The sequence below is a fragment of the Sciurus vulgaris genome, assembly GCF_902686455.1.
Source record: "Sciurus vulgaris genome assembly, chromosome: 10".
Lineage (NCBI taxonomy): Eukaryota > Metazoa > Chordata > Mammalia > Rodentia > Sciuridae > Sciurus > Sciurus vulgaris.
Genome location: NC_136470.1, coordinates 136,206,385 through 136,234,231, shown reverse-complemented (window position 1 = coordinate 136,234,231; position 27,847 = coordinate 136,206,385). Strand labels below are relative to the sequence as shown.

Genomic DNA, 27,847 nt, shown 5'->3' with positions numbered 1-27,847 from the left:
TGAGAAATTAGAAATAATTGTGATAGACTTCCTTCTGAAAATGACCTGACATTTTTCCCTTGATTTTTTTTTTTTTTTTTGCCAGTACTGAGGATTAGAACCCAGGACCTTGGGCGTGCTAGACCATCAAGCTACATCCCCCAATCCCTTCCTTTGATGCTTTTAAAATTTTATATTTGTTCTGTATGTTAAACATTTTTTAAAAATTTATTTTTATTGTAAACAAATGGGATACATGTTGTTTCTGTTTGTACATGGAGTAATAGCACACCATTTGTGGAATCATACATTTACATAGGGTAAAGATGTTTGATTCATTCTGTTACTTTTCCCTCCCCCCCCACCCCTCCCACCCCTCCCACCCCTGTTTTCCCTCTATACAGTCCCTCCTTCCTCCATTCTTGCCACCCTCCCACCCCCCATTATGTGTCATCATCGTTTATCAGCGAGATCATTCGTCCTTTTCTTTTTTGAGATTGGCTTATCTCCACTTAGCATATTCTCCAATTTCATCCACTTGCCTGCAAATGCCATAATTTTATTATTCTTTATAGCTGAGTAATATTCCATTGTATATATATATATATCCCACAGTTTCTTTATCCATTCATCAATTGAAGGGCATCTAGGTTGGTTCCATAGTCTGGCTATTGTGAATTGAGCAGCTATGAACATTGATGTGGCTGTATCTCTGTAGTATCCTGATTTTAAGTCCTTTGGGTATAGGCCGAGGAGTGGAATAGCTGGGTCAAATGGTGGGTCCATTCCAAGTTTTCGAAGGAATCTCCACACTGCTTTCCAGAGTGGCTGCACTAATTTGCAGCCCCACCAGCAATGTATGAGTGTACCTTTCTCCCCACATCCTCGCCAACACCTATTGTTGCTTATATTCTTGATAATCACCATTCTAATTGGGGTGAGATGGAATCTTAGTGTAGTTTTGATTTGCATTTCTCTTATTACTAAAGATGGTGAACATTTTTTCATATGTTTGTTGATTGCTTGTAGATCTTCTTCTGTGAAGTGTCTGTTCATATCCTTAGCCCATTTGTTGATTGGGTTGTTTGTATTCTTCGTGTAGAGTTTTTTGAGTTCTTTATATATTCTGGAAATTAGTGCTCTATCTGAAGTATGAGTGGCAAAGATTTTCTCCCACTCTGTAGGCTCTCTCTTCACATTGCTGATAGTTTCCTTTGCTGAGAGAAAGCTATTTAGTTTGAATCTATCCCAGTTATTGATTCTTGCTTTTATTTCTTGTGCTATGGGAGACCTGTTAAGGAAGTCTGATCCTAAGCTAACAAGGTGAAGATTTGGACCTACTTTTTGTTCTATAAGATGCAGGGTCTCTGGTCTGATTTCAGGGTCCTTGATCCATTGTGAGTTATTTTTGTGCAGGGTGAGAGATAGGGGTTTAGTTTCATTCTGTTGCATATGGATTTCCAGTTTTCCAAGCACCATTTGTTGAAGAGACTACTTTTCTCCATTGCATATTTTTGGCACCTTTGTCTAGTATGAGAAAATTGTATTTATTTGGGTTTGTGTCCATGTCCTCTATTCTGTACCATTGATCTACCTGTCTATTTTGGTGCCAATACCATGCCATTTTTGTTCCTATTGCTTTGTAGTATAGTTGAAGTTCTGGTATTGCGATACACCCTGCTTCATTCTTCCTGCTAAGGATTGCTTTAGCTATTCTGGGTTTCTTATTCTTCCAGATGAATTTCATGATTGCTTGCTCTATTTCTGTAAGGTACATCAATGGGATTTTAATTGGAATTGCATTGAATCTGTATAGCACTTTCAGTAGTATGGCCATTTTGACAATATTAATTCTTCCTATCCAAGAACATGGGAGATCTTTCCATCTTCTAAGATCTTCCTCAATTTCTTTCTTCAATGTTTTGTAGTTTTCATTGTACAGATCTTTTACCTCTTTGGTTAGATTGATTCCCAAAGTATTCTATTTTTTTTTGAGGCTATTGCAAATGGAGTTGTTTTCCTCATTTCCCTTTCAGTTTTTTCGTCGCTTGCGTATAAAAATGCTTTAGATTTATGCGTGTTGATTTTATAGCCTGCTGTTTTGCTGAATTCATTGACGAGGTCTAGAAGTTTTCTGGAGGAGTTTTTTTGATCCTTTAAATATAGAATCATGTCATCCGCAAATAGTGACAACCTAAGTTCCTCTTCCTATTCGTATCCCTTTAATTTCTTTAGTCTGCCTAATTTCTCTGGCTAGAGTTTTGAGGACAATGTTGAATAGAAGTGGTGAAAGAGGACATCCCTGTCTTGTTCCTGTTTTTAAAGGGAATGGTTTTAGTTTTTCTCCATTAAGAATGATGTTGGCCATGGGCTTAGCATAAATAGCCTTTGCATTGTTCAGGTATGTTCCTACTATCCCTGTTTTTTCTAGTGTTTTGAGCATTGTAAAATAGCCTTTACAATGTTCAGGTATGTTCCTACTATCCCTATTTTTTCTAATGTTTGAAGGGGTATTGTATTTTGTCGAACGCTTTTTCTGCATCAATTGAAATAACTATGATTCTTATCCTTAAGTCTATTGACATGATGGATTACGTTTATTGGTTTACGGATGTTAAATCATCCTTGCATTCCAGGGATGAACCCCACTTGATCATGGTGCACGATTTTCTTAATATGTTTTTGGATACGGTTTGCCAATATTTTGTTGAGGATCTTTGCATCTATATTCATCAAGGATATTGGTCTAAAATTTTCTTTCCTTGATGTGTCTTTTCCTTATTTGGGTATGAGGGTGATATTAGCTTCATAGAATGAGTTTGGTAAGGGTACACTCTTTTTCTATTTCCTGGAATACTTTGAGAAGTATTGGAATGAGATCTTCTTTGAAGGTCCTGTAGAACTTGGCTGAGAATCTGCCTGGTCCTGGGCTTTTCTTGGATGGTAGGATTTTAATGGCTTCTTCTATTTCATTGCTTGATATTGATCTGTTTAAATTGTGTATGTCCTCCTGGTTCAGTTTAGGAGGTGCATATGTCTCTAGAAATTTGTCAATGTCTTCGGTAGTTTCTATTTTGTTGGAATATAGATTTTCAAAGTAGCTTCTCATTATGTTCTGTATCTCAGTGGTGTCTGTCGTGATATTTCCTTTTTCATTATGAATTTTAGTCATTTGGTCATTTGAGTTTTCTCTCTCCTTCTCTGTTAGTGTGGCTAAGGGTTTGTCTATTTTGTTTACTTTCTCAAAGAACCAACTTTTGGTTTTGTCAATTTTTTGAATTGTTTCTTTCGTTTCAATTTCATTGATTTCAGCTCTGATTTTAATTATTTCCTGTCTTCTACTACTTTTGCTGTTATTCTGTTCTTCTTTTTCTAGGGCTTTGAGCTGTAATGTTAGGTCATTTATTTGTTGACTTTTCATTCTTTTCTGGAATGTGCTCCATGCAATGAGTTTTCCTCTTAGTACCGCTTTCATAGTGTCCCAGAGATTTTGATATGTTGTATCGTCATTCTCATTGACCTCTAAGAATTTTTTGATCTCCTGATGTTTTCTGTATCCATGTTTCCTTCAATAGCATATTATTTAGTCTCCAGGAGTAATTTCTGTTTTTTATTTTGTCATTGATTTCTACTCTTAGTCCATTATGATCTGATAGAACACAAGGCAGTATCTCTATTTTTTTGCATTTCCTAAGGGCTTCTTTGCGGCATAACATATGGTCTATTTTGGAGAAGGTTCCATGTGCTGCTGAGAAGAAAGTGAATCTGCTCGTTGATGGATGGAATATTCTGTATATGTCTATTAAGTCTAGGTTTTTGATTGTGTTATTGAGTTCTATGGTTTCTTTGGTTGGTTTTTGTTTGGAAGATCTATCTAGTGGTGACAGCAGTGCGTTAAAGTCACCCAGAATTATTGTGTTGTGGTCTATGTGATTCCTGAAATTGAGAAGGATTTGTTTGATGTACAGGGATGCACCATTGTTTGGGGCATAAATATTTAATATCGTTATGTCTTCCTGACTTATGGTTCCCTTAAGCAGTATGAAATGTCCTTCTTTATCCCTTCTGACTAACTTTGGCTTGAAGTCCACTTTATCTGATATAAGCATGGAAACCCCCATTTTTTTACTGAGTCCATGTGAGTGGTAGGTTTTTTCCCATCCTTTCATCTTTAGTCTGTGGATGTCTTTTTCTATGAGATGAGTCCCTTGCAGGCAGCATATTGTTGGGTCTTTCTTTTTAATCCATTCTGCCGGTCTATGTCTTTTGATTGAGGAGTTTAGGCCACTAACGTTCAGGGTTATCATTGAGATATGATTTGTATTCCCAGTCATTTGGCTTATTTTTGGTTTTTCATTTGGCTTGGTTTCTCCTTTGAGTGGATTTTCTCTAAGGTAGTTCCTCCCCTTGCTGACCTCCATTGTTGTTTTTCATTTCCTGCTCATGGAATATTTTATTGAGAACATTCTGTAGTGCAGGCTTTCTATTTGTAAATTCTTTTAACTTTTGTTTATCAGGATTTTATTTCATCTTCAAATCTGAAGGTTAGTTTTGCTGGGTATAGGATTCTTGGTTGGCAACCATGTTCTTTCAGAGCTTGAAATATGTTGGTCCAGGCCCTTCTAGCTTCTAGAGTCTGGGTTGAGAAGAGAAGTCGGCTGCTATCTGTATTGGTCTCCCCCTATAAGTAATCTGATGCTTTTCTCTCGCGGCCTTCAAAATCCTATCTTTATTTTGAATGTTAGGCAAGCATTTTAATTATATGTTGTGGAGAGGTTTTTTTTTTTTTGTTTTGTTTTTTTTGTTTTTTTTTTGGATCTTGTGTATTTGGGGCTCTGAATGCCCCCTGTACCTGAATGTCCATCTCATTCTGGAAAATTTTGTTATTATTTCCCTGAAGAGGTTATCCTTTCTATTAGCCTGCATCTCATAACCCTCCTCTATTCCACTGATTCTTAAATTTGGCTCTTAATGCCCCAGAATTCTTGTATATTCTTACTGTAATAACTGTCTTTTACTTAATGCTGTCTGAATGTTCAAAGCTGGCCACTATGTCTTCCAGCCATAAACTTCTGTCTTTAGCATGGTCTACTCTATTAGACTGTCAACTGAACTTTTTATTTGATTTATTGTGTCTTTCATTTCCAAGATTTCCATTTTTTTCTCCAATATTTCTGTCTCCTTATTGTATTTCTTATTCATGCCCTATACTGACTTACTGAACTCATTGAGTTGTTTTTCTGTGTTCTCTTGGAATTCATTGATCATTTTTTTTTTTTTTTTTGCTTTAGTTTTCATTTTATTGTAAAACATCAAGATGGTATGACAGGGTTTCTTAGAATCAGGTCCATATTTTAACTCAAGGAAATTTTATAATCTTCTCAAATATCTGTCAAATTTGTTCCTAAATATTCAGCCACAATTAATTTTATCATGTTTCCAAATTAAGCCAACTGAAGTCATAATTTCAATTATCTGTGAAGTTTTCCTATGCTGAGTCTCTTTCATAAGCCCACTGGAGTATTTTATCCTTCCAAATAATAACAGTTTAAAGTCATCTTCATAATATGTAACTGCCGTTCTAGTTTTCTACCTTTGACTACCTAAACTTAATGCCTAAAAAAAAAATTTCTACCTTAGTCTCTAGCAGTATTCAGTGTCATACTCTGTATTCCAGAGTTCTTAAATAGAAAATGGAATGTACAGGGTTTGGGTTTTTTTGTTTGTTCTGTTTTTTTTTTTTTTTTTTTTTATGGTACATGGGATTAAAACCAGGTCCTAGCACATACAAGTCCAAGCAAAGTGCTCTACCACTTGAACTACATCTCCAGTCTTTTTATTCATTCATTCTTAATTTTGAAACAGGATCTCCCTAAGTTGCCCAGGCTGGAAGAAAACTTTTGATCCTCCTGCCTCAGTCTCCCGAGTAGCTGGGATTACAGGTATGTGATGCCACACCCAGTAGAAGGTACTTTTTTGTGGGGTACCAGGTATTGAACTCAGGGGCACTCAACCACTGAGCCACATCCTCAGCCCTGTTTTGTATTTTATTTAGAGACAGGGTCTCACTGAACACCTCCCCTTTGCTGAGGCTGCTTTGAACTCATGATCCTGCCTCAGCCTCTTAAGCTGCTGGGATTACTGGGATTACAGGCATGAGGCACTGCGTCCCGCAAATTGTACACTTTTTGTTCTTTCAGAGGAGGGCCAGAAGACATTATCTATATTAGGTAGTTGTATGAGTATACCATTCTACTGCAGGTATTTCAACCACATATGAACACCAACATATGTTCTTTTAAGATTTCCTGATTAAGAGTTCCAAAAGACCTTTGGGGTAACAACAAAGGTCCTTCGAAAGTGAGTTCAAGATTTCACTGAAGAGAAACCAAACACAGCCTTTTATCAGATACTCAAAAGAGTCTGTAATTCTGCCCCCTTCCAAAATACTAAGAATCACCTCACTATATCCTTTTATTTTACAAAATCTTTAATATGTGGAACTTTTTATAACAATTTGACATCATTCAGTATCTGATCCCATTCTCTAAACACCTCTAACATGTTGGAATTTTATAAATTGGGGCAGGTACTTTAATTCCTTTCTTACACTCTTTCACAATTAAACATACTACATTTCTAGCACTTCAAAGATTCTAATTATTGTCAAAGATATCTGGATTATAGCTTAACCCATAGAACTTACAGTTCATGATTTTTATATAAAGGCAAATTAATATCTGAATATATCAATATATCAACCTAAATATATTAAGGTCATAATGACACAACCATTTCAACATTATTGGAAAATATGTCATTTTCTTGAAATGAACTTGGCATAGAAGGCAGCAAAGAGGTCTTTATAAGGAGTATCTGAATCGGATTTGGTCAATGGTATTTGGCAAAGTCGGCGAAATCTAGGAGAAGCAGCAGCAAGTTCTGTGAAAGGCCCATGAAGCTGGAGCATAACCAGTAGAGAACAATTGAGGAAGGTACTGTTGCAGCAATTGGAATCATCAATATTGATACAGCACGAACAAAGTATGTAACATACCTCTGAAATCGAGACATTCCAATTTTTTGTAGAGCACAAATCTCCACTATTAATAAATTGGTGACACCAACAGAGACAGGAAGAATCCAAGTGGAATCCAGCAAAGTGAGGTCAGGAAACCAGAGGATCCCACCAGTAGCTAACTGCTCCTGAACAGAAACACCTGCTTCTGTGTGTACTGCCCCTGTGCAAAAATTCCGGAGGGCAACAGAAATGAAGATCCACATTGGAAACTGAATCCAAACCAACAATGTGGCTTTGAAAGGATGGCAGTTGTCCCGAACATACAGCTCCGAAATAAGCCTCCTCATATTATTCTTTAGATAAGTGAGCCTGGTGATTCTTTTGGACCATCCCAACTGACATGCATAAACTGCAACTTCATGGTTAAGATGCCTGGCAATGCTTTTTATTTCTGGTTGCAAATTTTCCACCTAGCTTGGCCAGGATGTAGTGCTGGTAGGCGGCTAGGGGCAGCGTGACCGCGCCACGCAGCGCCACAGTGGTGAGCAGCTCATTGATCATTTTTATAATCAGTCTTCTGATCTCTTTATCTGATGTTTCATTCACTTCAATATCTTTTGGGTCAGTTGTTGGTGAATTATGAACTTTAGGAGGTGTTGTGCTACCTTGTTTTTTCACATTTCTTGTATTCCTGTGTTGGGTTTCATACATAGGTTGGGAGGGATATCTCTTCCACTCTTATGTGCGGGCCTTTTTAGGGCACAGCCTTCTCTTGGCAAAGTGTCCTAGAGTGGCGCAGATTGAGGCTCCTTGGAGGTTTTGGATCCACAGCCTTTGTGTTCATTCTGTTTTGGCTGTAGGAGTGGATGCCCCTCAGCTATTCCTACGGGGGCCTTGTCATAGTTTGGATTTTTGTCTCTTTTATTCTTTGTATTAAAGTATAACTGAAGATCGAGCATCATTACTTGGTGTGTGGAGTAAAGTTTGCTATCTTTTGACTGAGTTTAGTTCAACAGCAGAGTCTCTGTCCTGTGAATTTGTGCTGTCCCTGTAGGTTCCCAGCATTTCACAGGAAAGAAGGAAGCAAACAATATACAGTAATAAAATAAATACTCAGTGCCTACTATGATGTCTACAACACTAATTACCACAAAAACAGGAAGGGTGGGGTCAGCAATTGCCAAAAGAGAAAACCATGAACTAGGTCTGGCATTAAAATAAAGACCAGGTGTCTCCTATGTCATCCACGCACTAATTGCAACAGCAGGAACGGTGGTGGCAGGAGTTATGTAAACCAAATCGTTCTAAAAGGTGGTAAAAATAGGGTTCATTAAGAGGAAAGAGTGTGCTAGGAAGGCAGAAGAGAGTTCCGAACCTTCAAAATGTGAACAGAGAAAGCAGAAGAGACGTGCAGGCGATGGTGGCAAGGAAGGCAACAACAGAAAAAGTACAGGAGAAAGAATCCGGCTGTTTAAGTAGGGAAGAAAAGCAAGAAAGAAACAAAACAAACCAAAATAAAAACTCTACCCTCAACAGACAAGGCAAAGAAAAATAATGATCGTAAAAAATGCTACAAATGAGGAAACAAGAAACAAGTGGTATGTGACTGGGGCTCGGGTCTAACCAGGTCTTGGGGACTGAGTTGGGTGGCGTCTGCTCTGGAGAGCTTAGATCAACCCACCCCTTGGGCCCAGCAGTTGGCAATCTCTGCTGGGGATCTCAAGGCAAGGAAAGTGGGAGGCTTTCCAGGAGCCTCCTGAGAATTCTCCTCGTGGGGCAGGGAGCCACACACTCTGCTGCCCGGGAATGCAGCCTCCCCAGGCTTCCCAGGCTTAGTCCCCAGAGTGTGTTCACACCCACCTGCTCAGATTCCCGAACCACTTCAGCTGGTCACATGAGCCGCCAGACTCAGAGAAGTGAGTTGGGCTCCCTCTATTTTTCTGACTTGAGTCCCCCTGGGTACAATCTCCTCTGTGCCTGTTTCTCTCGTGTTCTTCTTGGTATATTCTAGGCGCATGGCAGGCGCTTGCCAGGACAGCATGGCAGTATTTGCCCTGACCTCCTGGCTCCACAGTAGCAGCTGTGGTGTGGCCTCCTGGAGACTCTCCCACCTCAGCTCTCAGCGACCAGTTGGGAGACAGCACTTTTCAAACACAGGACCGCCGTGCAGCCTCTGGCTCAGCTAAGCTCAGGCTCTTGGTTTTTTGGTGCCAGATCTGTCCACTGTGTCTCTGTGCCCTCCCTCCCTCTGTGGTGAATGGGGAGCAGCTGCCACTGGCACAGGAGGCTTGGCTCCACTGTTCTCTTTCTTTGTATTTCAGTGCACTCAAATTTCTGAGTCTCTGAGACACTGTGTCCATATTAGATTTTAGTGAATCCCTCTCCCACCCACCGTGCTGGGAAGCAGTACTCCTGTTGATGGAATCCTGGGCCATGGAGCAACTCACTTGCGAACTCATAAAAACAACACATTTGTGGGTGCTGCATGATGTTGTCAGGCATGTGTACATGTGCAATGCTCGAATCAGGGTAAAATAACTTCCCCAACATTATTTTATAGCAAAAAACATCCAGAATAGTTTCTTCTAGCTTTTTTGAAATATGAAGTACCTACTTGTCTAGAGTCACTCTAAGCAGTAATTTAACTCAGAACTTACTTCTGTCTAACTATAACTGGTTCCTGTTGAGCAACTCTCCCTGTTTCTCCACCCAGACACTCTTCTCAGCCTCAGGGAACCATTATTCTTTACATTTTCATGAGATCAACATGTGATCAACTCTTTTCCAGATTCCACCAGGGAATAAGACTGTGCCTTACTTGTCTTTCTGTGCCTGGCTTCTTTCACTTAACATCATGATCCCCAGTTCCATCTATGTTGCCACAAATGACAGGATTTCATTATTTTTTGACTAAATGGTATTCCTGTGTGCACATGCACCACATCTCCTTCATTCAGCAGCAGATCAACACTTAGGTTGCTTCCATTTCTTGACTGTTGTGTCCAAGGCTGCAGAGAACATGGGCAGCACTCTGATTTTTAATTTATGAAACAAGGCCATGGTTAGCTGCCACTGTCTAAGGAAGTCACTCTCCGCACCTTGTGTTTTACTTGACAAGTTGAGTGAGCCGGGCCCTGGAAGATGGAGTTCCCATTTCTTTGGGTACTCAAAAGAGGCAACAGGATGTCCTCTGGGATTTCTAGCCTACAATGGTTATTTCCAAACAGCTGCAAGTGTGGCCTTCAAGATCCTTCCCAGCTTGTTGCAAGGCTGAGGGCTTCTTGCAATATTGAGGGCTTTTTCATTTTCCAAGAGAACTGTGGTGATTATTTTTTCTATGTTTTACTATGTCAACATAGTTTTTAACCTTTTGAAGCTGCCCCTGTCTGTCGTGGGGCAACGTAAATAAGTTTCAGGACAAAGGGAACCTCTTCATGCCCAGCTCATGCCCAGTGAAGCCCAGCTCTGCAGGGTGAGGAGGATGAGAGGAGTCACAGAGTGAGGTTAGGTGGGAAAGGATGACAATGCTGAGCTTGATTGGCAGAATTGGGGTTTAAACACTGGCTTGAGAAACACTGGGCAGGAAGGTGAATAGTTCTCCTTGTTGGAAGCGAGAACCTGGTTTGGAGACCTGGAGGTGGTGGAAAGGGGCTTAGGGTCACTAAAATCACAGGATCTTGCAGTCCTCACCTGTGAAAGGGAGTGAGAGTGGAGGGGAAAGACCAGAATCCTCTGTGGGTTTCATTGGGGACCCCAGAGGTGCAATCCAGACTGGAGAATGGGAATGTGGACGAATTTGTCCCAAGAGGACAATCACATCTAAGGGATGCTTAAAAATGTTTTCCATGACTTAAATTTTCTCTTAATTTTGCTGAATTTTTAAAATTTATTTTTATTTTTTATTAGAGTATTAAATTTATACTTAGTAGTTGGGTTCATTTGGACAAAGTCATACATGTACAGGATTTTATTTTGGTGCCCGTTTCTCCCCCTTCCTTTCCTCCTCCCTCCCCTCCTTCCTTTATTGATCTTCCTCTTGCTCATTTATTTTTGATTGGTACTTTCTACATATACATAAAGGTGAAATTCTCTGTGATATTCTTATAGATGCACATAACATGATTTTGTTAAATTAATTCCACATTTATTCTCCTTTCCAGTCCCTCTCTCCTTCCTCCATCTCAATTTTCTCCTTCTACTCCACTGATATACCTTATATCTTTGTGATATCTGATCTCCCCCATCTTATTTTCCTTATTTTGGTCTGGCTTCCACATATGAGAGAAAATAATCAACCCTTGATTTTCTAAATCTGGCTAATTTCACTTAGCATGCTCTTCTTCAGTTCCACACATTTACAGACAAATGCCATTATTTCATTTTTCTTCATGGCTGGGTGAAACTCAATTGTATACATATACCACATTTTCTTAATCCTTTCATCTATCGATGAGCATCTGGGCTAATATAATAATTTGGCTATTGTGGATTGTGTTGCTATAAACATTAAAGTGGTTGTATTGCTGTGGTATGTTGATTTTAGTTCTTTTGGATGCCAAGGAGTGGGATAGCTGGATTATATGGTGATTCCATTTCTAGGTTTTTGAATATTCCACACTGCTTTTCAGTCTGGTTGTACTAATTTGTAGTCCCACCCACAATGTATCAGCATACATTTCCCCCTACATCCTCATATTTATTATTATTTGGGTCATTGACATTTGGGGCATACTTATTTACTCTTGTTATAATTTGTTGAATCGTTCCCTTTACTGGGATGTAGTGGTCTTTTTTGTTTCTTCTGATTAATTTTTGACTGAAAGCTGCTTTGTCAGATTTGAGAATAGCTACTCCTGCTTGTTTTCACACTCCCTTTGTGTTGCAATTTTTTTTTCCATATACCTTTAGCCTATGTGTCTGGGGGTGCTTTGGGGTGTGATATGAGATTCCCCCTGTGGTTGTTCCTTCTTGGGACTTGGTCATTGGTTTAGGATTTTTGTCTCCCCAATTCTATGTGTTGAAGTATTGTTCAGAATCTGGTGGGGCTAGATCTTGTGTGGGGTGAGATTTGCTATTACTCAGCTGAGTTGTGGGTATTACTCTGCAATAGGATCTCTACTCTGTGAACTTGAATGTTCCAATCACTTTCTAGTCCCTTTTAAAGAAAGCAGAGAGCCAGGAATAGCACTAATGTTAGCAAAAAATGTACAGCCTTAAGATAAATGTCCAGTGTCTACTTTAGCATCTATACCACTTGTTGCCACTTATATTTGGAGGGGTCAGCATTTAATCTCAGCACCAACAATCAAAAACTGTGAATTAGATCAGGCATTTGACAGCAGATGTTCATTATATTGTCCACTGTATTAATAGTCACAACATGAGGGGGTAGGAATTTCATAAACAATATAATTCTATTATTTAGTAGAATTAGAATTTCTTAGGTGAATAGAAAATAGAGTAAAAAGGCAAGAAAAATTTTGAAATATTTTAAAAAATGAATAGGGAAAAGCAGGAGGTAGCAGAAATCATAAAGAAGGAGGAATAAAAATTAAGTAATAATAAAACAAAGACAGGAAGAAGGAACAGGGAAAATTGACTGTTAGTGGGGGAAGAAAGTGAAGAAGGGGCCGTAAGAGGGACAAAAACCAAGGTATGAACAAGCAAGCAAATGTAAGACCGAAGCAACTCAGATCTACGTATCACCGTACCCCACCTGTGTCAAACCAAGGCTAACTAATAAATATGTGTAGAAGAAAGAAACTAATGTGAAAGAATCACATGAAAAAATATATATCTGTATGTATGCATTTATGAATATATATTTAAATCTATCCTCATGGTGAGAACACCCCCCCACTCACACATGCCCAGTCTTAAAGAATGGTAAAAGTAAAAATAATAAAATACAATGAAATTATATTTGAAAAAATTTAAAATGCTAAAATTGAAAAAAAAAATTAAAATGAGGGAATAGAGAGGAAATAAAAAGAAAAAAATCTTAGTGGAAATCAAGGGCTCGTTACTGCTGAGGTGGTAACACTGCCTGCCCTGTTCCTCGCCCGGCTTCTGTGCTGTGCCTGGAGGCAGGGCTGGCTGCGGTAGCGCTCGGCTCCAGTCTCCCAGTTCAGGGTGGGAAGGACTTCTGCAGTCCTGCAGTGAGGGTTCCTGAAGCTGGGGTTTGGTTGTGGCTGGACTTCAGAGATCTGTTGGTGGGTACCTGGGATTTGATCCCCACCCGCTGCTGCTGGGGAGATGCTGGCTCCACTGGACATCTAGATCTCTGGGGCCTCTGGTGAATCCACTGTGGGCATAGAGACTGACCCTCCACAGTTTTCGCCTTCACTGCTATGAATGTGATTTAGCAGGTGTCCTCCCTGGGGTGCAGAGGCTCGGGTGGCTGCTGTAAGCACCTTTCCAGTAACTCCTTTGGGGCTACCTCCCTTGGTATCTGGACCGTCTGGTCCAGACACAATTTTCTTTGCATCAATTTCGATCACTCTGGTTCAGGTCCAGTCTCATAATAGGCGGCTGCTGGCAACTCCCTTATGAGCTCCTGATCTCCTGCCCCTGCTGGCTGCTGCATGGTACTTATGGATGGTTCCCAGACTGGCGGGTTCCAAGCCCAGGAGTGTTTTCAGCACCAGTGGTTCAAGTTCCACTGAACTATCCACCACTGGGACAAGTGATTTTTGGTTGGTTTTTACTGAAGGGCTTCCCCACCAACTCTCTGTCCACTAAGATCAGTCTTCTTCTCAGGTTCTGCTGATTCAATTTTTAAAAATTTATTTTTCTCCTCTGCATCGTCCTCTCTCTCTGCCTACACTCCCCCTCCCAGCAGCCAAGCTGACACATCTCCAATGCATATTTCTCGATCTCTGTTAGAAGTGTCTGACTTTGTGTCTCTGTGGTTTCTTCTACAGTCCAGTATTACCTTTAGGGGTTTCCTCAGGCCCCCGCCTCGCTGGGGGCAGTCTTCCGGCCTGGCACGCCTGGTGCTCAGGAGGTGCTGGGCAGGGTATTCTTCCTCTGACCCCCGTTCCTCTCCCTGCCAGTTCTGGGAATTTGAATATAGAGAGGTGCTGCAGACACTGTGACCTGAATACAAACTCCTTCACGAATTGCTCAAAGGAAAAATGCTGTCATTGCTTGCCAGGACACCCTGTGTTACACCCTTCTGTGCTTTGAGTTGTCTTAAGGTTTTGGTGTGTTTTCCATCACTTAGATTTTTTTTTTTTTTTAAATGCCTTCCTAGTCCAATGACTAAGCACATCAGGCTTTTATGGTCAAGCAACTTAATATTACATGTTTCATGGACGTCTGGTTTTTGTCTCCTGGCATCTCTGGAATTGGCATGTCTTACCTTTGATTGCATCTTGTGATTCTAAGGAACACAGTAGCAGGGAAAACCACGCCAGCGCTCGCAGTGCTGTCCCGCTGCTTGCCGATGTGGGCAAGTGTAACCACTTGTCCTCTTGGGGCAGCTCGAACCCAGGGCTGTAGTAGAGCCAGCAAACCAGAAATGCAGGACCTGAGGGCTGCCTTGCTCAGCGCGGCAGGGATGGGTGGGGGACAGGGCCGTGGTTCAGAGGCTGAAGCAGCATGGTGGGGGACCAACAGAGACAGTGACCGTGGCCTTAGGGCTCAGAGAGCACAGGGTCTTCTAAGACCCTTGAGGGAAGCCCTGGAGCAGCCCTGGAGCCATAGTGGGGAGGGAGGCAGGGAGGCTAGGGTGGGAAGGAGGAGGCGAGTCTCAGAGCTGGAAGGGAAAGCGCCTCGTGGGAGTGTTGGCTGCAAGTGGATCACAACTGCACGTTCAGAACTGTGGCTGTGATCTTTCTGTGCATCTGGGAGACTTTTATGTTGGGGACTGTCCACATTTGCATTTTAGAAAGAAGGCTGTAGGAAGAGGTGAATTGGGGGCTGAGGGGTCCAAATCTGGACCTGGAGGATGCATAACAGGTTGGAGCAGGGACACCTGAGAGAGGGGGCAGTGGCAGTGAGGGCAGAAGGGAGACACAGGCTCCAGCCATGCCGGCGAGGTCCAGATGACAGAATGTGACCTTTTACCAGGAGTGGGGTGGGGCTTGGGAGGAAATGAGTTTGTTTTGGCTTTGTGGGGCTTGAGGAGACTCATGTGGGTCACCACCCACAAATGGACGTGAATGGAAAGAAACGTGGGTTCAGAATTCAAGAGGATTGCGCTGGAGTGAGTCCTGACAGTGTCAGCTGTGGGCGTCAGGATACGGAGTGGGCCGGCCCAGGAATAGGCTGGGATGAGCAGAGAGCCAGGGACCTGGTCCTGGGACAGCCCACTGCCTTGGGGGAGCTGAAGGAGAGGCTGACAGTGACAGACAGTGTGGGAGGCTCACACGGGAGGGTCTGGTGGTGTCCATGCGTAGTGGCTGGGAGTCTTGGTGAGTTGTTGAGAGCAGTTTCAATGGAGCCAGTTGGGGGACAGGTAGCGTCCAGGCTCAATGATTTGGGTGTGGATTCCAGGTAGCAATTGCAATCAAAGGTGTTGCCTAGCCTTGCAGGAAATGAGGCTACGAAAGCAGAGGGGCATAGGAGTCCCTGGGGGCAGCCGTTGATGTGCCGGGCCAGGGCCCCCGAGGGCCTCTGCGATTCTTCTCTGTTTGCAGAGCAGAACATTCTCAGACTCTGCAGTTTCTTGATTTTCTGAGGTGGCAGCTTTTGCTCGGTGTTTGTGATTTAAGCACTCTAAAAGGCCCAGTGACAGCCAGCTGCAAGGATGTGCGTTCTGCTTCTCACAGTGGGATTCTTCCAGAAGCCATTACCTTTGAAGTTGTTTGATATACTTTAAAGAAGCAGACCCTCAACAAAACGAAAAGTTGGGAAATGAAATTCTAAAGAGATTTAGCTTGTTTATGAGACAGTAAAAGATAATGAGAAGACACAAGTTTATAAGCTCAGGTTATGCTTAATTGCAAGTAATTTTGTGAAAAATTCCTCCTTTCTCTTGTTTTGTAATACAATCTGAACAGAAAGAGTGAGAGTACTTGCAGGTAATGTGTGTTCTGGAATTGCTTCGAATTGAAGTTAGTGGGCGTTGAAACAGATAAATCCCAAACAACTTGTGCCTTAGTTTTATAGGCACACACTCATAAATTGAATTTAGCAGTCATTTTGGGAAAGCGTGCCGAGAATCATGAATATTCATTTATTCCACAAAGCTTTCGTAAGCACCAATGTGTACATGCCTTTGCTAGATCACATAGGAGGGGAGCCAGGGGGACTTGAGTCAGGCCTCTCTAATTTATAGGAGGGAAGATGGTCTAGAGGAGTCTGATGGGAGAGGGCCTGCAGCAGGTGGGGCTCGGGGCGGGCTTCTCGGGAGAGGTGGCATTTGAGTCCTTTGCTGAGATACCCGTTTGTCCTCAGGCTAGGCCGTTTCATGTGATGTCCTTGACTTCTCTCTCTCTGGAAACTGTTCAGTCATTTCGTTCCCGTGCTGTTGTCCAACGGCAGCTCTGTCCCTGGGTGGTCAGAACTTTCCATGGTTCCGTACATCCTGGGTCCTCTGCTCCTTTTCCTCAGTTCTCCTTCACAGATGTCATTTGTTGAGGTGGTTTTGAACATTCACCTGCGCAGGATCCCTGGGAGGGCCATGTGTGGGAAACGCTGTTTTGAAGACACCTGCGAGCGGTGACGGAGGGCTTGCTTACGGGGTGGGGGTGGGGGGAGGGCCACCTTGGGGGCGGCAGGAGTCCTGCTGTGAAGTTTGGTCTTTCCTATGACTCACTCATCCACGGGGCTGCCGGGTCAAGCTCTCCGCCAGGACTTTGGTCCTGTTGCTGTTGGGGTGCACCAGGCCACCTGGAGTGCTGGGCTGTGCTTGGCCCTTCCGCAGCGTGGTGGCCTTCGTGGTTTCAGGCACTACACTCCAGTCGTGGCATTTTGAACACATGATAGCATTTGTTGGCCTTCAGTTTTGTTTTAACCTGTCCAAACAGCCAGGGAAGTCGTGGCGGGTGCTCAGGACTCAAGGGGGTAATGGGGTTGAGGATCCCTGCTTCCCTACAGTGGCGGACACCATCCGTTTGGATAAGTCTACTTGGGAATAACTTGTTTTCTCTGCTGCCTTGTCTCTTTAGTAGATGGATTTTTGCTGATCACCAGGAGGGTGGGGACTGTCCTCTTAGCTGTCGGACCATGGATTCCCAGCTCTATCCACACTGGGGTCTTTTCCCCAAAGGCAATAATAGGGTTTAATTCTGGTGTCTTGAGAAACCTGTCTCTGAAAACCCAGGATGCCATGTGAACTCAGAGCGTGCAGTGTTCTTTAGGTGAAGCTGTGGGTCCTGAGGGTTCCAGATGGTTTTTCTCTCTCCAGGGCTGGGAAGGTGGTGGGCACTAGAGGGGGTGGCCTGGTGGGTGAGCGGTGGCTCCAAACTTCCATTTGGTGCCCGGCTCCTCTAGTAATGTGAAAACTTATTAACTCGTAAGGGTCGATAGTTGGAGCTACAAAGTTGGCTGGAATCTCCCTCTGCACACTCCCCAAAAGGAACAGAAATTAGTAATAAAAATGAGGGCTGAGAGTGTTCAGAGGAGCAAACCCGACTGAGCTCTTGGTTCCTGTGGAAACATGTGTGTGGAAACACTTGACCTGATAATTAGAAAACAACCCTGCCTATTCATTAAGCCAATTATCCTGAGTAATTCTTCCAGGCAACACTTAGTCTAGTGCTAATTATTGCATGGCCTTGAAAGCAATAAACTGCTTTTAGAATAAAATTTCCAACTCACGCATACATGTGACTTACTTTGCAATCAGTGGGGTGCAGTGGGGGGCTACTCTGATTCTTCAGGAGAGAGTGTGCCCATCTCTTCCTAGGAGATTATAGTGATTTACTAGGCTACGCATGTTTCCATCTGCGGAGTCTTGCAGATCATTATTGTCTAGATATGAGTTTTTTAAAAATATTTTTTTAGTGTCAATGGACCTTTATTTTACTTATTTACATGTGGTGCTGAGGATCGAACCCAGTGCCTCACACATACTAGGCACGTGCCCCACCACTGAACTACAACCCCAGCCCTAGATATATATGAGTTTTTAAGTTGTCTTTTCTGATTGCTTTAGTTCTTTTTAAATTTTAATTTAGGGAATGAATGAGTGGTAAAGCTTTTTTTTTTTTTTATCATAAACTGAGTCATCACATTTGAGTAGAAATAAGGCGAATCATTTTTCACAAAGGACTTTAAGCTTTTTCTAACTAGAGCACCATTACCACAGTGGAGGCGCGCCAGTGTCCTCGGTGCCTGCAGACGGCAGCCTCTGTGCAGGAGCCCACCTGGGCCAACCTGGGCTGTGTGAGCCTGGACCGTTGGGCTTTGAGCTCAGGGGCCTGTGCTCCAGCTAGGTGGCCTTGGGCAGTCAGGTGCCACACAGTGCTCAGTCTCCTCTGCAAATGGGGGACAACAGCCTGACTCCGAGGCCCGGGAGGCTGGGTGAGCCCCTCCGTGAAGGTGTCTTCTAAGGTAGGCTCCATCTGCTCCGCACCCCTCAGCCCTACCTTCTGTGCAGCCTCTCTGCGGGGCTGCTGCAGAGCTGGGGTTGGTGCAGGGCTAAGAGGAGGCCCCTGTCCTGTCTGCCAGGGGAAGAGATGGAGCACAAATAAGCAAGCAGGTTAACAAGTCTGGGTCGTGCAACTGCGAGACCACAGAGGGAGGGTCTGGGAGGGTCAGCAGCAGCTGGGGTGTGTGGGAGTGGCTGCAGAGAGGATGGTCCTTGAACTAGGCCTGGACGCGAGAGAAATGTTCGATTCTTTAAAAGAAGCAATTCCCTGTGTTGGTGGCTCCCTCTTAATCTTGTTAACTTTGGGCAGGGTTCCCCGGGGAGGGCACCAGCCCTCATCCCTGTTCAGTCAAGTCAAGGGTGGCCTCATGTCCCCAGACTCACCGGGGAAATACCCAGATCTGTCCTGCCCCAGGCACCCCTCCAGCCGCCCCATCTGCGTGCTCCCCCCCTTGGTTCTGTCTCAGTCTTTGCAGGAGCTTGACTCTGTTGCCCCCCAACAGGAAGTACAGGATGGGGTTGAGGCAGCTGCTCATGCTCACCAGGGGCCTCCAGATCTTGGAGGCCAGGCTGGCTGCTGTCAAGAGCTGGCAGTCCTGTGAGCGCAGGAAGCGGACGGCCAGGTAGAAGGAGCGGGCAAGGTGGAAGGGCACGAAGCAGAGGGTGAACAGGCCGCACACCAGCAGGATGGTCCGCATGGACTTGGCCCGGGCCGAGCTGCCTGTCCTCTCCAGCGTCTCCTCTGGCGTGGCCAGAGTCCTGAGCATCAGCGAGTAGCACACCAGGATGACCACCGAGGGCAGGACGAAGCCGGACAGCATCAGGGCCATGCTGTAAGAGAAGTACTCGTCGAACTTCTCGGGGTTAGTGGTGTCATAGCAGATGGTCTGGCCGTTGACGTGGTCTGTGTGGGAGAAGACCAGCGTGGGCAGCAGCAGGAGGACCACCAGGGCCCAGGAGACTGCGGCGCCCAGACGGGCGTGCCGGCGGGTGCGGTAGGGCAGCGACCGCAGCGGGTGGCACACGCCCAGGAAGCGGTGCACGGAGATGCAGGTGAGCAGCAGGATGCTGCTGTAGATGTTGCAGTAGAAGAGGAAGCGCACCAGCCGGCACAGCAGCTCCCCAAAGGGCCAGGCGTCGTCCAGGCAGTAGGCGGCCACCAGGAAGGGCAGCGTCAGCACATAGAGCAGGTCAGCCACCATCAGGTTCACCAGGTAGGTGGTGGCACAGCTCCAGGGCTTGGCTTGGCGCCAGCAGAGCCACAAGACAGCGCTGTTCAGGGGCAGCCCCAGGAGGAAGATGGCGCTGTAGGTCACAGGGAGGTAGACCTGCTTGTAGTCCTCCGAGTACCAGCAGAGACCCGGGCCGCTGGAGGCATTCGAGCCCAGCTTCTCCATCCTGGGCGAGGCCCCTCCGGAGCATGTGTGTTCCCTGGGGGACAATGGGTAGCATGACATCAGGACCTCCGTGGGCCTCAGTGTCTGCCTGACCTGGGCTCAGCCCTGCTCCCAAGTCCCCTCGCAGACCCCTTGGGCACAGCCAGCTCCAGGGAGGAAAGAAACCCGAAGGCAAGACGGTCCTCAGAATCTGGACTTACCAGGAATCTTGCTGAAGCTCTGCCCCAGGCTGGGTCCCGAGAGGAAGGTCCAATGACCTGGGGAAGACGGGCTGTCATTTAAAGGACAAACAGAGGCCAGTTCTGTGGCTCCTCCTCCTGCAGGACCCTTTGCATAGTCAGGAAACTTGGAGGGGACGCTTCAGCAGGAGAAGCTGGGCATCCCGGGGTGATGCTGCGGGTCAGGTGCTAACCTTGGGCCCCTGTGGAAGGGACAGGTCCCTGGTGCTCGGGGGCAAGGGGACGCCTGCAGGCTCTGCTGGGTCTCGATTTGTATTCCTTTCAGGATTTATTAACTTCTATTTGAATACTGAGGCTGATTTGCTTATTAACCGTCTCAGCCTCCAGGACATCTAAGAAAACAAGTTGGAGCCATGTAGCCAGGTGCAGCTTGTCCCTTGTTCCCACCCAGGACAACAGAGCAGTCTGGCAGGTGGGCCTAAGCAGCAGTGGGGGCCTTGTGGGGGAGCCCAATGTTTCCTGTCACAGCCCTGAAGTCAGTGTGCAGTTGGCCCATCAGCACGGAGCCCTTGGGAAGAAGGGAGAAGTTTAGTTTTAGGGTTCGACATTCAGGGACAGTCAAAACCAGGGGAGGGAAGGCGGATGCAGGCCCATACTGGAGGCTGAGACAGGAGGTCCAATGAGCCCAGGAGCTCAGGCCAGCCTGGCAACACAAGGAGAACCTGTCTCAAAACAAACTACCAAGTGGAAAGAAATGGGGACTTCACTCAAGGCCACCAAACACTTCCTGAGCGTTTTTTTCGTCAGACACTGGGGACACAAAGAGTAAGGCAGGCCTTGCGGTCGAGGACCTCGCGGTCTGTTGGGGAAGATGAAAACAGGCAGAGCTCATTGTGAGATGCGGAAGATGTCAGAGAACCGCTGTGGAAATAGGCCACAGCCACTCCCCCCGGGCACGGAGTGCAGGCTGGCTGGAACAGGCCTCACAGGCTCCCGGAGAGGGAACAGGAGCCCGTGAGGCCAAGGAGGACGGGGGACACGCGCAGGGAATGGAAGCCGAAGGGCGCAGCGTGAGCTGAGGACAGCAGGGACCTATTTTGGAATGATGGCACCTCAAGGAGGGACCTTTGGGAGTGGGTCAGTGGGGGTGGAGTGACGTGGTGGATGGAGTCCTGGCTGGCTCGGGGCACCTGGGGCTGGAGCAGCGTGGTTTCTGGGTGTGTCTGAGGTGCTGCCATGCGGATCAGGGGACCAGTGTGGGTGGTACCATGCTACCAGCTGCGGTCCCCTCCAGGAGGACTGCTTCTTTGTGGCCCTTGGGATGGAGCCTGGGCTTTGTGCGTGCTTTCCCACTGAGCTGCAGTCCCAGCCCCAGAGAGCTTTCTTTAACAAATGAGCCGGTTAGTGGAGTCTCATAAATGTCATCAGGCAGTAAGTTTGTTTTTACAAGTTTTGTTTTGCAAAAACCATTGATATAATTTATCAGTGTATCTACATTACTCCTTTATATGTTAACATATGTCTACATTCGTTGATACTCATTTATCAGTGTATTTCTGTATGTGACAGGTATGCATTTCTTGATTTCTAAATATGAGGTAGGAAACCAATAAAATCACAACATTGTTTTTCTTTAAATGGGTTCTTTAAATGGAGGCCCCCAGGTCCATTGAATGAGGTGGTGGATCACAGTAGCAGGTGCTTTACTTCGAATGAATTTTGCTGCAAACCCGTGAGATGATTTGCTGCTGCTTAGCACTGACCACTGGGTGGTGGTAAAGACCACAGGCAGGCCGCAGTCCTCTCGGGTGCATATGGAGCCAGGGCGGGCTGTGGATGATCGGAACCGGGAGGACTCAGGAAACCCACCCCCTCTGCCTGTCGTCAGGTTCACCAGGAGAGACAGTTACAGCTAGGGAAGGCTGCCTGTGACCACGGAAGTCCCGCAAAGACCCTGAGGGAGGGGTGCTGAGAAACTGCCGTTCAGGGAGGTCAGGTGGAAGCCACGTCTTGGGTGACTGGGGGAAAGCCCAGACTTTTATCAAACAGAAATTCAGCAAATTGTGGGATTTCCAGGGAATGTTTTCTAACCTAACTGCTCCCCTCCACGACCTACAAAAGTAAGATCTGGAAGTAAAAGGGCAAGTCACCCCTCAAGTTGCTGGAGGCCCTGCCTTCGTGATGGAGGGCAGAGCCCCCCTCAGAGCCCCACTTTGGAGATCAAGTGAGAAGAGGGAATGGAACACGGAGGTCCTCCTCGTCCTTGGTTTTGCTCCTGAGGTTTAGCTTCCTGCGGGTGGTGGTCCATAAACATCAAGTGGGAAATTCCCGCAGCACAAGCCACAAGTTTTCAACTGCGTGGTCCCGCGCAGTGTGGTCCCTCCTGTGGGGCCCTATCCTGTGGGGCCTCCACAGCTGCGCTCCAGGGCTGTGTTCAAGTCACCCTGCTGTACTTGACAAGGTCCCTGAGACACACACTTCCATCCCAGCACGTTGTTCTGGTTGGTGTTTCATCGTTGCTGCTGTGGATCTTGACTGTGCTTGATTTGTACCTTTGCTGTCATCCCAGGCGCGTGTGTAGGAACAGCCGCCGGGAGGGGGCGGGTGCTGGCGGCAGCTTCAGGCCTCCCCAGGGTCCGGAGCGTGCCGGCAGGTGAGGGAGAGGGCCGAGTGCGCAGTTGCGTAGAACCCAGAGTGAGAACCACCTGCCGGCCTGCGGCTGGCTTGGGGTTTCCCAGTCTCAAATGCATAGCTGCTGCTTCCTAGCTTTTGCCACCTGCTCTTCCAAGGTGGGCTCGCTCAGGCGGGGGCTGGACCCCTCTTCCACACCGCGCTTGTCCTGAAACGTGGGTCCCAGGTGTTTGCTTCTTCACTGAGAGAAAGACGGGTCAGATGGCGAGCACCCGAGTGCTGCTGCTGAAGGAGGTGGCCGGCACGATTTTGTCTTAGAGGATGAGACTCTAGTGTGTCCAGCAGCTGACGTGTGGCACTGGCTCTGAGGCACTCTTCCCTGTCTGGAGAGACCGTGGCACTGGGGTCTCGTCAATCCTGTATGAACATTCCACACCCCACGCTGACTCCACAGTAGAAGTTTTGACTTCAGTTGACAGCTGCGGAAACTTGGTTAAGGGGGCTGTTCAGGGACCCTGAGAGGGGACCCTGAGGGGGCCTCTCCTTCCCTCTCATTCAGCATCAGATCTTCAGCTGCATCAGGACGTCTTTGCCTGTGAGCTGGGTGTGAAGAACCGGAGGTGCTGGTGGGGTGCAGGCAGGAGGGTCGCAGGGCCGGGGATCCAGGAGTGGTGGTGTTGCTGGAGGCCCTGGCCTCCCTTCCTGTGTCCTAACCCTCAGGCAGAAGTGCTGCCCTGCCCTGCAGGCCGTCCAGCGTCACAGCTTTGCTGCTGCTCCAGGGTGGCTAGGGGTGCTGGGGTGGTGGGAGAGGTCTCTGGACTCAGGTAGGGGTGCTGGGCTGTGGGAGAGGCCCCTGGACTCCAGCTAGGGGTGACTAGGGTGGTGGGAGAGGCCTCTGGACTCCAGCTAGGGGGTGGCTGGGCTGGTGGGAGAGGCCCCTGGAGTCCAGCTAGGGGGTGGCTGGGGTGGTGGGAGAGGTCTCTGGACCCAGCTAGGGGTGGCCGGGCTGGTGGGAGAGGCCTCTGGACTCAGCTAGGGGTGGCTGGGGTGGTGGGAGAGGCCTCTGGACTCAGCTAGGGGTGGCTGGGATGGTGGTGGGAGAGGCCTCTGGACTCAGCTAGGGGGTGGTCGGGTGATGGGAGAGGCCCTGGACTCAGGACACAGAGGAGGAGGGAGAGTGGTGTCTTGGCCTGAGTGGCCCAGCAATAGAGCCCAGTGACCGTGCTGACATCTTTGGGAGAGCACTCCCTGCGAGCAGGAATGAGGGATGGGAGTGACCCTCGACTGATGTGGTGGCCAGGAGGGCCTGAGGGTGGGGCCCTGTGCTCTGAATAACTATCCTGGGACGTCCTCTGAGGCACAGGAAGGGGGCCTTGGTCCACTGCTGCTGTCCTGCTGGCCAGGCCCAGGGTTGCTCCCTCTGCAGGGCACACGTCTGGAAGGCATCTGAGAGGACATTCCTTGCACAGGGTCCCTCTGACTGCCGCCCTCCGAGGTGGCCCCCACTCCTGGGCACTTCAGCACGGGCTCCTGTGGCACCTGGGCCTGGCTCCTGCGTGTGGAGTGATTCTTCTGGTTTTTTCCCTCTTCTTCCCAAGACAAGGTGGCATCCTGGTCTTGGTTATTGATGTCCAGGAGTTCTTTGATATTTTGGTAGAAGTCTTTCGGTTACATTCCTCAGTTTTTCCTGCTATGCTTGCTTCCTGGTCTAATGGTATAATATCTATATTTCACTTATTTGAAGAAGAAATTTTCTTAATCTAGTCTGTTACCAATTTTTCTTATATGGTTTGTGCTTTGGTATCTGGTTCAAGAATCTCTACCTCGAGGTCGTAAGGAAGTTCTTCCTATGGCGTGGGGAAGCCTTTCCCCTTCAGATCCAGTACATTTTGTGCCCCTTGAGGGCTTGGTGTCCGCGTGCGTCTCACTAGCTTGCTTTCTGTGTAGGAAACAGAAATGTGGTCAGACGTGCTTTCTGGAAGGTTGCAGGGGCCCCTCCCTGGGAGCCGGTCAGAGGCTGCGCTCCAGTGCAGAGGTGAAGGCGCCTGGATTCTTGGGTGCCAGGGTAAGTGAGCTCGAGGTGGAGATGCACCAGGTATGGCCAGGGAGGCCCTGGCACTGCTTCTGGTGAGGCTCTCCATGCCCCTCCGGACCGATGCCTTCCGGCTGCCTCTGTCATTTCTCTGCCTATTGCTTCTGTCTCCAGTTTCTGCCTCCTGATTCCCATTTGCCTCTGGGCACCCTTTGACTTCTCCTGCTATGATTTCCAACTTTGCTATAGATTTCTAACTCAGCACTGATGGCCGGGCATTCCCCCAGGGTCCTGTCTGGGGATGGTGGCAGGTGCCAGGCCACCTTGACTGGCCCTGCACAAGGGCCTGGGTCTGATGTGATGGCCAAGAGGTGGGAGCAGGCCCACAGCTGGTGGAGGAACAGTTAGGGCTGCTCTCCCTCAAGGGTCTTCTGGACACTCACCCAGGTCCCCCAGAAGGGGCCGTGACAGACAGCTGGTGCCTGGTGTATCCTCTGAGAACAAAGCATCGGAAAGACATGCTGAAGAGAATGAATTTTACTTCACCTTTTTCTAAAATATGAATTTGCTTCCTAAAACCACCTTCTCAGGACTGTCGACCAAGCGTGGGTAGCAGGTGGAATGTTTAGCTGGTCTCCTGTGCGGAGTTTCATTTGGTAATTGTAGAGCAGTCAGAGCTTCGGCTCTGAGTTATTCTGTTCATGCGTACACCGTAAGTTTCAACTGACAGTCCTATTAATGACGGCATGCAGTTATATATGTTTTTGGCAAAAGAACAAAGTGGGTATTTTTGAATCTGATTAGACACAAGGCAGAGTAAAAGCAGTTGTCACGGAGAATGAAAATGGGCCCGATATCATGTTCAGCATGACGGATGGAGGTGAGGTCTCCGCAGGTCCACAGTGAGATGCAAGGGGAAGGGGTTTGATTTAAAAACAGGCTCATGTGTTAAAATCTTCACGGGTTTATTTTCATGCCAATGTGTTCTGACATAAATATGGTGATCTATAATGTATCGACCAGAGACGTCAACAGTGTTTTTACAGCTGACTCAGGGAAATCAAAAGCTCATTGCTCATGCTGATCTACGCGGTGTTATCCTGTTGAAAAGTTAGCCTCTTTTTTGTCTCCCAACTCCGCAACGAAGAGGAATGCATTGCAGTGGCCATTTGGTACGTGTCACTTTGCAACGGGACTGTCCCTAGGTGTGATGGGGAGACCAGTGCACTCCCAGGGAGGTTTAAAAAGACTGTCACAATGATGCCCCTCGGCGAAACGTGTGCCTTCGTGAAGATCAGAAGGCCTATGGAGTCTCCTGGAAACTCCACGGGGTTCGACCCTGGGTCCACAGCCAACAGTGGGAGCCACCATGAGAGTAGAAGTGGTGCAGAGTCCCTGGGATGGAGGGGAACACAGGTACTGTGACAGGGTCCCTGGGATGGAAGGGCTCACAGGTACTGTGACATAGAGTCCCTGGGATGGAGAGGGCACACAGGTACTGTGACATAGAGTCCCTGGGATGGAAGGGGCACAAAGGTACTGTGACATAGAGTCCCTGGGATGGAGAGGGCTCACAGGTACTGTGATATAGAGTACCGGGGGTGGAGAGGGCACACAGGTACTGTGACACAAAGTCCCTGGGGTGGAGAGGGCTCACAGGTACTGTGACACAGAGTCCCTGGGATGGAGGGGGCTCACAGGTACTGTGACACAGAGTCCCTGGGATGGAGGGGGCACACAGGTACTGTGACACAGAGTCCCTGGGATGGAGGGGGCACACAGGTACTGTGACACAGAGTCCCTGGGATGGAGGGAGCACACAGATACTGTGACACAGAGTCCCTGGGATGGAGAGGGAACACAGGTACCGTGACATACAGTCCCTGGGATGGAGAGAGCTCACAGGTACTGTGACACAGAATCCATGGGATGGAGAGGGCACACAGGTACTGTGACAGAATCCCGGGGATGGAGAGGCTCAAAGGTACTGTGACACAGAGTCCCTGGGATGGAGAGGGCACACAGGTACTGTGACACAGAGTCCCTGGGATGGAGAGGGCACACAGGTACTGTGACATAGAGTCCCTAGGATGGAAGGGGCACACAGGTACTGTGACACAGAGTCCCTGGGATGGAGAGGGCACACAGGTACTGTGACACAGAGTCCCTGGGATGGAGGAGGCACACAGGTACTGTGACACAGTCACTCGGATGGAAGGGGCACACAGGTACTGTGTCACAGAAACCCTCGGATGGAGAGGGCACACAATACTGTGACACAGAGTCCCGGGGATGGAGGGGGCTCACAGGTACTGTGACACAGAGTCCCTGGGATGGAGAGGGCACACAGGTACTGTGACATAGAGTCCCTGGGATGGAGGGGGCTCACAGGTACTGTGACACAGAGTCCCTGGGATGGAGGGGGCTCACAGGTACTGTGACACAGAGTCCCTGGAATGGAGGGGGCACACAGGTACTGTGACACAGAGTCCCTGGGATGGAAGGGGCACACAGGTACTGTGACACAGAGTCCCTGGGATGGAGGGGGCACACAGGTACTGTGACATAGAGTCCCTGGGATGGAAGGGACACACAGGTACTGTGACACAGGGTCCCTGGGATGGAGGGGGCACACAGGTACTGTGACACAGAGTCCCTGGGATGGAGGGGGCACACAGGTACTGTGACATAGAGTCCCTGGGAAGGAAGGGGCACAAAGGTACTGTGACATAGAGTCCCTGGGATGGAGAGGGCTCACAGGTACTGTGACATAGAGTACCGGGGGTGGAGAGGGCTCACAGGTACTGTGACACAGAGTCCCTGGGATGGAGGGGGCACACAGGTACTGTGACACAGAATCCCTGGGATGGAGAGGGCACACAGGTACTGTGACACAGAGTCACAGATGGAGAGGGCACACAGGTACTGTGACACAGAGTCCCTGGGATGGAGGGGGCTCACAGGTACTGTGTCACAGAATCCCTGGGATGGAGGAGTCACACAGGTACTGTGACACAGAGTCCCTGGGATGGAGGGGCCATACAAGTACTGTGACACAGAGTGTCCCTG

The 27,847-nt window shown here is 47.3% G+C and overlaps 2 protein-coding genes across 2 annotated transcripts; both read right to left on the bottom strand.

Annotated features, from left to right (window-relative positions):
- Positions 1–5,566: 5,566 nt before the first annotated feature.
- On the bottom strand, positions 5,567–7,525 carry LOC306637608 (cytochrome c oxidase assembly protein COX18, mitochondrial-like). The gene is given in 2 exon segments (XM_079100408.1): positions 5,567–6,909; positions 6,912–7,525. Coding segments are annotated over 2 exon segments (549 nt in total). The 5' UTR covers positions 7,348–7,525; the 3' UTR covers positions 5,567–6,796.
- An 11,394-nt stretch (positions 7,526–18,919) lies between these two features.
- Positions 18,920–19,936, bottom strand: LOC306637694 (P2Y purinoceptor 4-like; the record flags this gene model as incomplete). Its single annotated transcript, XM_079100452.1, has 1 exon — positions 18,920–19,936. The coding sequence occupies one exon, from the start codon at positions 19,934–19,936 to the stop codon at positions 18,920–18,922; it is 1,017 nt and encodes a 338-aa protein (XP_078956578.1).
- Between the last annotated feature and the right edge of the window lie 7,911 nt (positions 19,937–27,847).